This window comes from Crocuta crocuta, unplaced genomic scaffold (genome assembly GCF_008692635.1).
Source record: "Crocuta crocuta isolate KB4526 unplaced genomic scaffold, BGI_CrCroc_1.0 scaffold55, whole genome shotgun sequence".
In the NCBI taxonomy this organism is placed as follows: Eukaryota; Metazoa; Chordata; class Mammalia; order Carnivora; family Hyaenidae; genus Crocuta; species Crocuta crocuta.
Genome location: NW_027530512.1, coordinates 3,106,274 through 3,122,051, shown reverse-complemented (window position 1 = coordinate 3,122,051; position 15,778 = coordinate 3,106,274). Strand labels below are relative to the sequence as shown.

The 15,778-nt window shown below is 31.5% G+C and overlaps 1 protein-coding gene across 7 annotated transcripts in view; it reads left to right on the top strand.

Annotated features, from left to right (window-relative positions):
* Window positions 1-15,778, top strand: part of GPHN (gephyrin) — a 593,666-nt gene that overhangs the window by 313,324 nt on the left and 264,564 nt on the right. For all 7 annotated transcript variants that reach the window (XM_077767144.1, XM_077767143.1, XM_077767142.1 and 4 more), the window contains exon 5: window positions 12,526-12,620. In XM_077767144.1, the coding sequence (XP_077623270.1) occupies window positions 12,526-12,620 (95 nt within the window). The remainder of the gene's footprint in view (window positions 1-12,525; window positions 12,621-15,778) is intronic.

Here is a 15,778-nt window from a genome sequence, read left to right as displayed (position 1 = left end):
TTTTTCAACTGCTGAGAAAAACATGAAACCACATATCCTGAAGGTATAGTATAAATCAAGAAGGATAAATAAATATATAAAAGTGAAAATTCTAAACCAAAATAAGAGGAAATCTAAGTAGCCATAGAGAACAGACAGATCACTTATATAGGAATGACAGTAGACTTTTAAACAACATTGGAATAAGACAGTAAAATAATATCTTCAAAGTATCGAAAAAGTTATTTGTAATTATACAGATTTTTATTTTGTGTTGTAAATATGTGAAGTGTCTACTTTGAGGTTCATAAGACTGAAATTTGTTCTAAAATTTTTGATGAGAAGACACTTAAGACCATATTCATTAGGACAAAAATATATCAAATCCCAGGATGCCATGTACTTATTAAATTTATGGTTTACAGTAAAAGTTCTAAAGTGTTTTCTTGAATGAAGATATTATATTCTAAACTGAATGAAACATTGTATTATTTTCTTTTCCTAATGTATTCGATATTGTCAATTTTTCTATTGCTACCTGCCTTTACACTTTGATAGTTTGGGGAACAACTCCTTATAATCTTTTATCACATAATAAAAATAGTATTTTTAACATAAAAATATCTTAAAAGATATTAATAATAATAATATAATTTTACTTCTCATTTATAATAATTTCACAGTTTTACTTAATTGATAACTCTGAAAACTCCTGAAACCAACCTATAGAATGATCTTAATATGCCAGGATTGAAAACTCACTCATTTTTGAGTCTCAGGTTACAGTTATCTACAGTTTAACCAAAAGCAGGGTCCTTTTATCTTTAAAGATTTTTGCCTAGAATCATATCTAATATCATATTAGACAAAAAACATTATAGTGTCTCATATTGCTCTGAGGTAGCACTTAATAATTCTGAGCTTGCTTTTCAGTTATGATAATAAACCTTATTATTTGTCCTTTGCCTTAAATAATCTTTACTGCTTTTCAGAGATAAAGGATTATCTTTGATATCTATTAATTATTACTTACTTAGCTTTCTGACCTACCTCTCTCAATGACACAAGAACAACTCAGATTTAATCTCCATTTTTATAAATAACTTTCAGGAGTAGACCTACATTTGCCCTGATTGATTTAGGCCAGATTTATTTTGAGATGCTGTAAATGAATACTATATCATAATTTTATTCTTTTTTCTGATTCCTTCCAAGTTTAAACAACTACTGTTTCTTTTTGGTGTTTTCATTGCTGCTGATCAGAGAAAATTTCCTGATTAAGGAAAATATTCCTCACATAGACCCATCATTTTGTAATATAAAAAGCTTAAAAATATAGAGAATTTGACAAAGCTCTATTATCTGAAAATTATTCAGAGAAAATTTAAAAAGTTCTGAGAAACCAGGACATGACAGAATCTAGTCTTGCCATTTTCCACATCCCCACCTATTTCTTTGTTTACTGTCCTTTCTCTAGGGGCAAATTCTGTTAGGTTTAGAAGTCTGACCTTCCTATTGCAGATTTGAGCAAAATGCCAGTTTCCATTTGCCCCACTTAATGTTCCTGCATTGGGCATCCTCTACTCTTGGACAGTTTTTTATGTGAAGAGTTTTTTATGTGAAGTTTTTTATCTGAATACACCTGCTCATAATTATGTTAATATAAAATAATATTGCTTGGTTACCAAATCCTTCAGGTTTGTTTTTAAAACCTGGATTTAATTTTTTTTTTAAGCCTGAATTTTTTATATCCTTTGTTGGTTGATTCTTGTGAATTTGGTTTGGCTCTTGCATACCCTGAGCCACACTTAGGGTACAATTCCAAGAGCATATCGTTGGGCTAAAATGAGCATCAAGGCACCATTGAAAGAGGAAAGGTTATAAATGAACAACCTCAGGAGTGTGTGTGTATGTTGGTACATGTGTTGTGTGTATGTTTATAAGCATAATCCTTTCTACTCATTCTATGTGATGGGCTTTGTTTAATGCCAGTAGGTATAACCAACTTCTTCCTCACTCCTACCAGCTGCCCTAATAAAGCCAACTATTCAGTTTCCTATGGCCCTAACTTGAAAAATTTAATCCCAGTCCTAGGACATGTATACATGTGTACACACACCCATATACATTAATCTCAGTTTATGAAGTGTAATTTTTTTGCTCAGTGATTGACTCTATTTTGACTTTTCTTAAATATCCATCAATTTAAAGAGGCCATACCACATAGGTTTCATTTGGATAGTGAACTACCTTATTCTAAGCACTTAGTATGGATAGATGTTCTGAAAGTCTCAGTCCTTAGAGGTTAAATTACAGATCCTGATTCAGAGATATCAGCCCCAAATTCCATACCAAAAAAAAAAAGGTGTGTATATGTGTATGTATGCATGTTTGTATAAAAATTATTATTCCTTGGAGGAATCTCATAGAAAAATATTTCTTTTATAAACATATTTCAAATTAGAGTAGAAGACCTATAATTTTCTAAGATTTTTTTATATTTATGATCTTTCTGCACTCCTATGTTTATACCTTTTTAAGTGGCAAAGGATAATTGCACCACTTTTTAGAACAGTTTTTAAAAATTACACCTCTGATCATTTTAAAGTTCCCTGTTAAGAGATTATTTTCTAATATGATAAAGGTAAAGTTGTCCTTTCATTTAACTTATGTCAATTTTATTTAATAATGTATTCTTCCTTTTATAGTTCCCCCCAGCTTGTAACTCATTGAAATTTTTTTATCCATTCTTGTATTTGTAGAAGGCTCTTAAAAAGTAAATTTTTATACTATGAAGTATAATAATGGTTGATTTAAAAATGAATATGTTAAGGAGCACCTGGGTGGCTCAGTCGAGTTAGCCTCTGACTCTTGATTTCATTGTAAGTCATGATCCCAGGGTCATAGAATCAAGCCCTGCATCAGGCTCCATGCGTGGAGCCTGCTTGGAATTCTCTTTCTCACCCCCTCTGTCCTCTCCCCTGCTCACACTCTCTCTCTCTAGAGAGAGATATCGATAGATAGATAGATAGATAGATAGATAGATAGATAGATAGATAGATAGATAGATAGATAAATAGATAATAAAATGAGTATGTTTAGACCCCTGTGTTTAAGATGAGCAGCAGAGCATTAACTTGAATTTAATGGAACATTACCTCTTTATGTTCCTCTATTTTACACCATCCTGAGTCTTATTCCCAACCTGACAGCTGTTGTTTTTGTAGCTTTAAGTTTTAGTGTATGATTATTAGTGAAATTTAAAAATTAATATAAACTCACTGACATTTTTCCATCTTTGCTTAGGCACATAATAAATTACTGTTTTCTACTGGACTTAGGTGAAAGCATAAATCAAGAGATGCTATTAGTTCTTTTTCCTTCAAAAGATATTTTCAGTGTTCTCACATTCTTTTCCCAAGGTTTTATGGTAGTGTCCAAGACTATCTTTCTGGTAATTGGTGTCATCAAAACCACTGCTCTTGATAATTCTCCATTAAGTTTTCAAGATTGTTGCTGGCATGTTGCATTTGTCAGACATCTTTTGATCATTCAGACACATTCCAAACAGACATACTCATCTCTTAGCTTCTATTCTGCACTGTTTCTGATAGAACTATTCAGTTTTCACAATTGCTTTGAGTATAGCAACAACTTATACAGCATAGATGACTTCAGATTTGTACCTTACTATAAATAATAGTATCCAACATTTGTTAAACACTTGATATGTATTAGGAATGATACTAAGTATTTTATGTTTTATTGTAGTTAAGCAGAGAAAAAAAAATCCTGTGTCTGAATAGGGTGCAATGTCTTATAAACTGAAAGCATATAATAATAGATTAATGGATTAAGTTCAGATTGTGGAGTCTACAGGTCTGAGTTCCCTTTCTGGGGTTTTCTATTGATTTGCCCTGTGGCTTTGGATTAGTCATAGAATTTTACAAAAAGAGAAGTAATAAATCTCCTCTGTATTATGTAATGCAGAAATATGTTAACTATTTAAATAGAGAATATCTGTAGGTGTTTTGTAAGAAAAGAACCATAAATAAAAACTTCTGATGTGAATATTTCTACTATTGAATTATGTGGTTAAATGATATTATTCATGTTTAACTCTCCAATGTGGTAGAGAAATAAGCTTTTTTCAGAGCATTAAAAATTTAACGTAGTGTATGTTATCATACTAGCATTATATTGTGACATCCTTTTAGTTACCTAAAAATGCTTTATAATGTTAATACTTTAGTTTTATAAGAATAGTAACAATAATAATTACCCCTTTTTATTTTTATTTTATTTTTTTACACATATTTGTTTTTGAGAGACAGAGCACAAGCTGGGGAGGACAGAGAGAGAGGGAGAGACAGAATCCAAAGGAGATTCCAGGCTCTAGGCTGACTGTCAGCACAGAGCCCGCTGTGGGGCTGGAACACACAAACTGTGAGATCATGACCATCTGAAGTCAAATGCTTAACTGACTGAGCCACCCAGGCGCCGCTCATTACCCCTTTTTAAAAATGGGAAACCAAGAGATAGATAAATTTCCAGAGGCATAAAAATAAAAGCATAAGGTAATATTCACTTCATAAATATGTGAATAATGAAGGACTCTTAGGTTATAAGTAATGAATAAAAAGTTTGATGATCATAAAATGAGAGGCTAGTAGCTTTAAAATCAGTCTTTAGATGAGCAAAACTATAGAGCAAGTTGTTTAATTCAAGCTATAGCATGCCATAAGTTCCAAATACTTAGGTGTACACATTTTTCTCTCATTTTTACTAATGGAACTTAGTTAAGTTTATCTCAGAATAGCAGAAATATTGGATTACTCTGTTTTTAGGAATGACTTATTCATTTTCTTCTTTCCTAGTTGGCTTCTAATTTTAAAACTGAGGGTGGTATGAAATGACAAAATACAGCACTTTTTAATGATAATTAAAACAGAAAGGAGCTGTTTTTGCTTCTTTTCTCTCTCTTCTCAGCAGTTCTTCCACTCATCCCACTTCCTTTCCTTCACCTATATCTTGTTCCTCTCACTTTATCACATGTGACTATTTCGGTGAGAACCTAATTTTGTAGAAAGAGGACTTTAAATGTGATAATTACATGTTCTTAATGTAGATGCTTTATAAAGAGGCCACAGTGAGAATTATCACACCCTACCGCAAAAGAGCAAAGTTTGAGACTTTCTAAAATAAATTGGCAGTGAGCCATTTGCAAATAGTACATATAGGCCTAAAGTAGGAGCTTGTTTCTTTTATTCCCAATTAAGATGTTTAAGGACACCCTAAAGCTATGTTGTTATATAAATATTGAAACTTGCACTGCTTTAGGTATACCAAGTAATTATGTGTGATCATTAATAAAGTGGAAATTCAATGTATAGATTTTTTTTAGGCAGCTGTTATGTTTCTGTTTATATTATACACTACTAACTACATTTAAAAAAAAATTCCAAAGTAGGTGGAATAAAGAGACTGGGTTATATTCTTACCTGTTGACTAACCAGACACACCCTTATAGTACAGTTTCAATTTGTATCATCTTTCAACTTCATCTTTCTTCAAATTTGAGAAACAGTATATTTTCCCATATCTACATAATCAGCTTTTTTGAAAAGGAGTGTGAATAAGTAACCTTTTTTTCTATAAAGATTGAAAGACATATGTAATTAACATCCTACCATAAAGAACTTTACTGTCTTTCACATAATGCCAAAAATGAATAAGTATATATTGCAGATATAAAAATGCTAATAATCCGTAGAAGTATCACTAGTCTTTCACCTTTCCCTACAACATGATGTAAAGTAGTGCTATTTATATAAGTGGAATATGAAGATAAGTATTCTCATGAAAATCTCTTTATCATCTGAGTTCCCTGATTTTTGTTTGATAATTTGATTATCAAGTTAATATTTAGATAAAGGAGGAAATTAATGTGAAAAATAATTCACTGTGTAAGGAGGGAAGTTGTAAAGTTAAGAACTATTTGCTATTTACTCTCAAATTGGTTACCAAGTTGGTTGGGATCTAAATGCTAACAAACAAGGTGAGATTTTTCATAGTTAAAGTAATACTTGGAAATCTTCTAATCATCCATGATGAAGACATAGTCTCAGTAGCCCAGAAACTGACTTTTACTCTAAGGTTAAAATAAATCCTTTTGTTGAGCCAGATAAATTGGTTGGCTTGCTTTAGGGGGCCATGTTATAAGAACTTTACTTATCTTTAAACCTTAGAACCTTAACTTAGCATGGTGATATGTTAACTCACTGACACTTAATGAGAACTGAGTTGAACTTTGGGGTTCTTGGCACCTCATGCTCACTGAAAAGTATATAGTTATTGGAATGGAAGATGACATTGCTGTGGTACTTTTGACTCTTTTTTTGTGTGCTTTTTGTCTCCTTTGATCTTTCTTCACACTCAGATCTTACTTAAACATTGTACAGCTTTAACTGAAAAACAAAATGAGAGTATCTCCATTTTGAAAAGCTTGCTACTTCTTCTAGGAGTGGAAGAAGATGTAAATATTTAAGAAGGTTAAAAACTCTGAGTTAAAGAAATATATAAGTAAGATGATATCTTCCAAATAAAACTGAGATAAGTATCTTCATTCCCTGATTGCAACTTCTCCTTTGTAACAGTAGCATTTAACCACTTAGTCACATGTTATGATACACTGATGTGTTATGATTGGTTGAAAGGTGTTTACAAATGATATAAAATTAAAATATGCAAATGAATAGTTTAATCAATTAGAATAAACTCAAGGCTGCCCATAGAATAATGTTCCTCTTGCTTCTGTTATCCTTTGTTTCTTAAATGAAAAGAGAACGGAATAGATTTGTAGCTGGTTTTCCTCCTTGAATATCCCTAGGAGTTAGTCATGTACAGGTTTTATCCATCCTGTGTAGTCCTGAGGAAAAGAAAATAGCTTCTCTGTGCCATACAGTACTTATAGAGGCAAACTCTGAATTGTTAGTTATTATAACCCTTTTTAAAGTGTAAGATAAAATTAATGTTTGCCCCTTAATTGATAAAGTAAGGAAAATTTTATTAGCTGTCATTAAACTGCCTATTTATTACCTAATTTATCCCTTCAGGAGGTCTCCATTTTGCTCTGATGAAGCCTCCTCACATTTATTTCAGTCTACTTTGCAAACTTGAATATAAGGTGATCGTGAAGATTAGATCAAGTGGTACACATTTACATTAATCTGCTTCATTCCTTCGTTCTATAAAGTGTTTTTCAAAATTGGTCCTTTGACCAGCATCACAACCATAACCAGAAACTTGTTAGAAATGCAGATTTTGAGGCCCCAACCAGACTTTCTGATCAAAATCTCTGAATGGGGCCCAGCTCTCAGTGTTTATTAACAAGGCCTCTAGGAGATTCTGATACAACACTAAAGGTGGAGAGCCAGTGCTCTAACCATATCCTACCTTGATTGCTTAACATTATTAATAACATCATTAGTAATATTATTAGGTAGCATTTCTTTCTTTCTTTCTTTCTTTTTTTTTTAGGTAGCATTTCAAAGATAGTCTTTGTTGGGGCACCTTGGTGGCTCCACCGGTTAAGTGGCTGACACTTGTTTTGGACTCAAGTCATGATCTCATGGTTCATGAGTTTGAGCCCCACATCAGGCTCGGCGCTGAAGGTGTGGGGCCTGGTTGAGATTCTCTCTCTTCTCTCCCTTCACCTCCCCTGCTTGCATTGTTTCTCTCTCAAAATAAATAAATAAACTTTAAAAAAAAAAGAGTTTTAAAAATAGTCTTTGTTATTTAAGACTATTTAATCAATAGAGGGCACTGCAGTAATTGTTAGGACATTTTATTAAATCTATATAGTCAAAAACAAGCATATAGATATTAATACATAGATGATGTTCAGTTGATTAAAATATCTAGAAAAATAAATAAAAGCACTATACTAAGTGGTTTTTCACAGTCACCATGATATAAGGAATTTCTACACATTTACATTTAGCTAACATGTGTCCTATACATATTTAAACATCATTGCCTGTTAGCAATAACATTTTTTAGGATTGTTTTCCCTGTGTAATTAAAATGGATCTGAGTTTCATTGGCAAGTTCCCTGGGCTATAAAATCATTGTTTATGACACCCTTTTTTGCAACTTGAGCAGTCTTTGAAGCACTTTCTGACTTTAATGTTGCCTTGAAAATGTCACTGATAAAAGAAAAAGACCACAGTAAGGGAGTTTCCTTAGGAGGTTTCATAGTTTAGAAAGTATTTAGCAACTTTCATAGTTTAGAAAGTATTTAGAAGTTAAATATGAAATGTTTTATTTAAAGAGAGTGGCTAAATCCAATTAAACCTCATTATTACAGACTCTACTAGTTCAAAAAAGGTTATATCTGAAGTAGGAATATAAACTTCTGCTATTACTCAAGGAAGCAAAGAATTTGATTATCAAATTAATAATGTATAAGAAAGTTAGAAACAATTTAATTAAGAAAAAAATTCAAACTTTTAATGGCATTCTTTCTTGCCATTCATTATGAATAGCCTCTTGATAATGAATGCTTGTTATCTACTCATTAACAGGCACATATAAGGTACACTTATTAAAACCATTCTTCTGTTTCTATTTTCTACTAATTTAGACAGAATTTTCTCATTTACTCTAAATTAAGTTTTATTCCATTGCTCTTTGCCTTCTTCTTGTACCTTTCCATTTATGGTTTATACATGTTTTTACCCAGCTCTTGCCCTCTTGTCCATTTTCGAATTCCCACTTCATTTGGCTGATTGTTCCCTTTAGATCAGTATTTCAGTATTATGCTCCATTCCTTCCACTTGCCTGTGTTCTTACACTTAGGTTCTTTCTCTCCATTCTCTTTCCTCTCATCTTTGCTTCTCAATCACTGTTTCTAGGTTTCATTTCTGGATTTTTGTATTTTTCCTAGTTTCTCAAAACTGCAAGGATGTAAGGTGAATTAGAAAAAAGAGGCATAAAGAAAATTGCCATGTATTGAATGCCTGTTCTATGCTAGATTATTTACTTATATCATTTAGTTCTAATATGATGTAGGTATGTTTTAATATTGTCTCTATTTTATTCATAAGTACACTGAAGTTCCAAGAGGTTAAATATTTTGTTCTAATTTGCAGAGCAACTGAGTGATAAAGCTGGACTTCAAACCTATATTGGTTCATTTATTCATTCTTTTATTCAACAAATATTTATTGAGCACACATAGTATATGTTGGGCACTGTGCTAGGTGCCGCAACACATCCAGCTCTTACTCTCATGAACTGTAACTGTGTTGTGGCATTGTGTGACTTCATAGATGGTGATCTTTCTGCTATACCAAATCACTTTAGAAGAGAAAATATGAAGGAAATAGGAGGTTTCTAATGTTTTATGGAAAAGATAATATTTGATATAGATGTAAAAAAAAGACCATTTTGTGTGTTATTTAGAAATATCCTGTGTGAGCACATCTACCCCAATGTTCATAGCAGCACTCTCAACAATAGCTAAAACATGGAAAGAACCTAAGTGTCCATCAACAGATGAATGGATCAAGAAGATGTGGTTTATCTCTACCATGGAATACTACATGGCAATGAGAAACAATGAAATCTGGCCATGTGTAGCAACATGGATGGACCTTGAGGGTGTTATGCTGAGCGAAATAAGTCAGGGGCAGAGAAGGACAAATATCATATGTTTGCACGTATAGGAGGATTAGGAGGAACTTGACTGAGGACCAAGGGGGAGAAANGTGTGTGTGTGTGTGTGTGTGTATAGAATTCTGAAATTGATATTATTATTTTCATTGGTTTCATTTTTATTGAACAAGAGAATTATATATATGAGATATAATTCATATTTATATATGTATATACACATATATAATATCAGAAAGGTTGGTCATAGAGAAAGCGTTTAGTCCTAGAAAGAGTCTGACACTTCGGCACTCACCACTATAGACACCAATGCCTTTTAGTGGCATTACCAAAGTATATATTTTTCTTTTAAGTTCTAAAACAAGCAAAATTTGTGTCTATAGGCCCAGGTTATCTAGAGGGCTTCACCATTAATAGTCCTCCCTAAATTACATTTAGAAAAAGATGAAGACCTCTGTGTAAAGAATACATTTATTCATCAATCATCCATGTATTTATTAATACTATGAAAAATATTTAGGATGGTTTGCCCAAATATGTAAAACAACAACAGAACTTTTAATAGAATAGATGTGGGGAAATAAGGCAAGGAAAAATAAGATAAAATTAAGTTGTGTTCTCTATTCAAAAGTATCCACAGATTTGACTCTGTTCTCAAGGGTAACTTAATTCACAAACATCATAATTAAAAACAAACAAACAAAAACTGTTTTTTGTACCCATTCCTAAGTATGACACTTAAGAGAAAGTTTCTTCTTTAGCTCCTCCTAAAGAGGATCACAGTGCAAAGTGATGCACAATGGCCTATAATACTTCCTAATATAAATACGAGTTTCACTGAGCCATTTCATTGCATCCAGTTGCATATAGTAAAAGAATTCTTAGAAAAGTGAAAAGAGGCATTGTAGGTGGACCACTGTGGTCCAGCCAAATTCAGTGGTTTATTTTAGAGAATCTATAAAAGTTAGTGAATTACATCTCTTGTAAATAGTTACCATTTACAATTTGTCATTCTGTTTTTTCATGTGATAGGTGACAGTGAATTTACACACTCTTAGAAGTTTGTTTTATTCACTACTGTAACATCAACGTCTAGAATACTACCTAGTACATACTAGATGCTTAATAAATATTTGTTGCATGGATGAAGAAATGTTTTTATTTGAGATATCTGTTTAAGTGGAAGACTTCTCAGCTATTTTTATATTTTCTTTGTCCTTAAATAAATTATGCTACTATGCTTTGGAGTACATCATCTTTACGTGGACCCCAAATTCATTAAATGTTGAACTCTGCTTATATGACTTTTTCAAGCAGATGATGAAATAAATGTTAGCCCTATCCAAAATTCTTTTAAAGAGTGTTCTCAGTAATATGGCATGCTTGATTTTTAAGACTCTAAGATTTACAGTCTCTAAGTAAAGGTCATAAACATCAATAAAGAAGTTTATCACATGGAAATAGTGGTTCTTCTCAGGAGACATCAGAATCATACCAGATAGTTGAGTTTGGGGAAAAAAAGGATAGATTCTGGATAATGCTAGCTTTGCATTTTTTAGCTATATTTAAATAAAAGTAATTAACTCCCAAGCTTAGGAATTTAAGAATTTCCTTTTCTCCTGCCTGCTGGCCCTCTATTTTTAAAGCCGGTTTTATTGAAAAGTATTAATGTAGTGTGCATTTTTGTTTAAAATTTCTTCCATTGTTAAATATCACATTATGCTCGGATTCAGTGGACTAGTAGATCACATTGATTCTGGTATTCCTTTATTCTATATAATTATAAGGGATTAAATAATTTATGTGCAACCTAAAAGTTTATTCATAACATCAACCAGCATCTAACACATACTTGATACATTTCAATTATTTTGCCAAGTCCATAACCTAAATTTTGCCCAGAGCTACAATCTGATTTAGTACTATCCCTCTACTTCTAATAAAATATTAAAAAATCAGTCTTTCTGTGTATTCCTCCATAATTTATCTTTTATTTTATTTGCCTTTCTTATTTACTGGAATCGTTTATTTTACAAGCTTTTTCCTACATTCCTCGCAATTACTATAAGTTGCTACATCTGTAGAAACAGAGGATTAAGAATGCATGTAGTCATATATTTCACTCCTAACTTTAAGTGTTAAAACATATCTTTGCCATCACAATATGATAAATGTATAACTGTTTTGATTGACCGTTAGAAAGTGAAATTTTCGTGTCTTCTTCATTCACTTATTTCAGGTTTAACCACATTTGCCTTAAGAATGCCCTATCTTAAAATTTCTATTTTACAGTTAAAATCTATCACTTCATTAACTCTTTTTAAAAAATTAAGATAATTTATATGGAAAATAGGAAAGATGGCAAATTTAGTTTTTCTTCTACCCAAAACATGAGAAAGTTAACTTGGTGACTTCCTGAGTCCCTTTTAATTATATCATAAAATCATAGAGCTAAGACAGAAACGAAATGATCTCATGTTTTAGGGATTAATTATTTCATGTGTAATAGACAAAGAAAAATACCCAGATTTCTTGCCCAATGAAAATCATTGAGCTATTATAACAATCTGAGATTTCATTTTAAAATTTAGGTTATTAGATAAGACTTACATCAAATACCTCTGAATTATAAGAAATTAGAAAGGTCGGCTAATATATAAAATAAAAAACCCTGGATATCCTGGTTCTCAGCTTTTATTCAGTGGTCCCAAAGAACTGAGTCTTGATAACCTTAAAAACAATGTTTGGGGAACTACAAAGTATGGTTTATAGAAAGCATGATTTATAAGTATTTTTAAGTTAATTTTACTACTCTGCCTTCCTTCTTTTTGGCTTATTTCACTCAGTTTGCTATTTAATCTTTAATTACAGGCCACAAAAGAAGTAATAGAACGGGAAGCACCAGGGATGGCCCTGGCAATGCTGATGGGATCACTTAATGTTACACCTCTGGGCATGCTCTCTAGGTAAGAAAGTCACCAACATGTTACAAAGAAAATCAATTCCATACCACTAATCTCTACAATAGGCTGATTAATATAAAAAACTTTAGCCTATAACACTTAAATTTGCTCCCTTTTCCCCCCCAGAGTTAAGAGTCTTAGTATCCTGTCTAGTTAAATCTTAACCAGTTTCCTTCAAGTTTTTTTTTAGATATTATCTTTAAACTTTTAGAAAATATTAAATTATGCTAAAAGCTCTCAATCCTAACCGAGAGAAGAGCCCAGTTTATTAAGATAAAAAATTATTTTTGCATGTGATTATTTGTAATCATCAATTAATACTTATTAATTGTCATTAAATTCTAGTTTAATAAAACTAAACACTAGACTTTTTTTCAATAAGTTATTCTCATATGTTAGAAGTTTTTAAATAGGTATATTCATGTGTGGTCATAAAAAGAAGTTGAATTAATATTATTAGTACATTAAGTTAGTATATTTAAAACTGTGCCTTTGTTGATACAGATGTTGACATCCATTCTCTATCTGATGGTTTAGTCATTTGTTATTGTTTTAGTAGTTCTTAGATTAAAATCTTCTTTAAGGAGGACAACATACATCATTTGAGTTAAAGACAGAAGTATCAACTTGTGAGAACCTGTTGAGTTAATGACCATTAATAGACAGTTGATCTCTGAGCAATCGGAAACTACATGGCAATATTATAATTTAGGGATTCATAATCATCATGTATAGCCATTTGTTCATCCTGTGTACAATATGAATACAAAACTAAATATATCTATGTAATACATGGAATATAATCATAATGCCCTTTCTCTTACTTAGACAGGGTTTATATCCCATTAATGGCAACTACTTGAAGCATAGCTATAGGGAAATGTGAATGGGTCATTAGTTACTGTATTCTCTTTGCTGTCACATGTCCTGTATTATAACATTTCATTTTAGTAAGAGCAAAAAAGAACTACAACAGCATGTAGAAATTGTAAATTTAAAAGTCCATGCTGATCTTTAAGGAATTTGCATTGATTCTTTTAACCTGTTCTTTTTTTAACCATATCTATACTTCTGAGGTCAAGGGTCACATTTGATCCTTTTCCTCTGTGGAATTAAGCAGTGGCCTTTGAACATAAAAGAACTTTTTGTTGGCATACAAGGAATATAGTCAAGAAAAAAATTAAACTTCATCTCTTGTTGATTCTTTTATAATAAAAATCTAATTCAGCAAACATAATAATACTCTATTTGCCAAGGCGCTTATTAACCCTTAGGGATACTAAGGATAGAAAGAAATATAAGGCATAATCCTCACCTTAAGGATCCCACAGTTTACTAGAACTTGTTCTTTGCAACTGTTAAGGTAACTCTTTTAAGTTCAATATAGCTTTTTTTAGAAAGCTTTTCTTTTATAGTTTTCTTTAGGTATAGAAATATCACTTTCTGTCTTATTGAAAGATTTTTCTTTTTAATTCTCTTCTACCTTCTGAATCCACATAATTCTTGAGCACTGGACTATTGAGTGAGTAGAAAATTAATCAGCAGGAGTTGATTCTAAGTACTTTGGAATAAGCCCATCATTATGCTGAAGGCTTTGAAAATTAAAATAAATACACAGGATGATAACAGATTCTTCTTGCTTTTCTTTCTGTTCATTGCTTTATTTAACTGGGAGTTTATTTACAAGTTTAAAGCAGAAATAGTAGTCCGTGTATTATGCATAAAAAATTGTGGAATATTTTCTTAATTGTTCATTTTTTGTGAACAAGGCCTTTTTTCAAGGCCTTTTAAAAATATTACTGTCTTAAAACAGCCATGATAAGATTGATGTTTCCTTTCTATAGCATTGTTACCTTGTATGTATTTGTCTGTATTACCTAATTTGTATAAAATACTTAAGAACAGGAACTTTATCATATTCATTTTTACATCCTCAGACACCAAAACAACTTCAGACGTATAGTAAGTACTCAAAACATGTTTATTGTTATAATTACTGTTGATAAATCAGTGTTTCATCCTCATTCTATACAATTTTTTTCAAGGTAAAGTAATACACGGTGTTGCCTTGCCTTCCAATTGTTATCTCTAGAAAGCAGCATTAAATAAAATTAATTTTTTAAATGTCTAAATCTGTTTAAAATGGGTTTCATCTACTTGAGTAAATAAACTCCAATTATTTTGTGCAGAATAGTTATAAGATAGTATCAAGTAATAGTTAAGTACATCACCACTGCAGCCAGACTCCTTATGTTTAATTCTGACTCTACTACTTACTAGCTACTACTTAACATTTTTTTGTTTTCATTTACTCGTCTCTATATGAACATGTTAATAGTAACAACCTTGTTGAATTAAGTGAGTCCATATAAAGTGCTTAAAACAACCACCGATTCGTAAGTCTTATATAAGTATTCTTCACTGTTGTGGTGGTGTTACTGGTTGAGAGCAAATCTTATGACAAAGTCTTCAGTAGCTTTCCTTCGTAGTAGCTATTTCATCTAGAAATATCTTTATTCTACTTTCATTCCTGAAGGAAGTTTTCACTGGATGTAGAATTCTGGATTGACAGCTATTTTCTTTCAGCAATATAAAAAATATTGTTGCACTGTCTTCTGTCTCTATATTTCCTACCAAAACTTAAGTGATTCAGAGAAAGCAATGTGAACAGGGAAAGCTATAGCTGTAAATGCTTACATTAAAAAAAGAAAGATCTCAAAAACAATTATATAACATTACAGCTTGAAGAACTAGAAAGAGAACAAATTAAACCCAAAGCTAGCAGAAGGAAGAAAATAATAAAGATTAAGACAAATAAATAAAATGAAAGTGTAATAACAATACAGAAAATCAACTAACCTAAATATTGACTCTTTGAAAAGATGAACAAAATTGAAAATTTTTAGCTATATTGAATGAGGGGAAAAAAAAGAGATAAAACTCAAATTACTAAACTCAGAAACAAAAATGGGGACATTACTACCAATTCTATAAAAAATCAGTACTATAAAAGAGTACTATGAACAATTGTATGCCAGTAAATTGGATAACCTAGATGAAATGGACAAATTCCTACAAACACAAACCCTACTCAGATTGAATCAGAAAAAAAAAAAAAAAAAAAAAAAAACAAAAAAAATCTTAAAGAAGAAAGGGAGTTG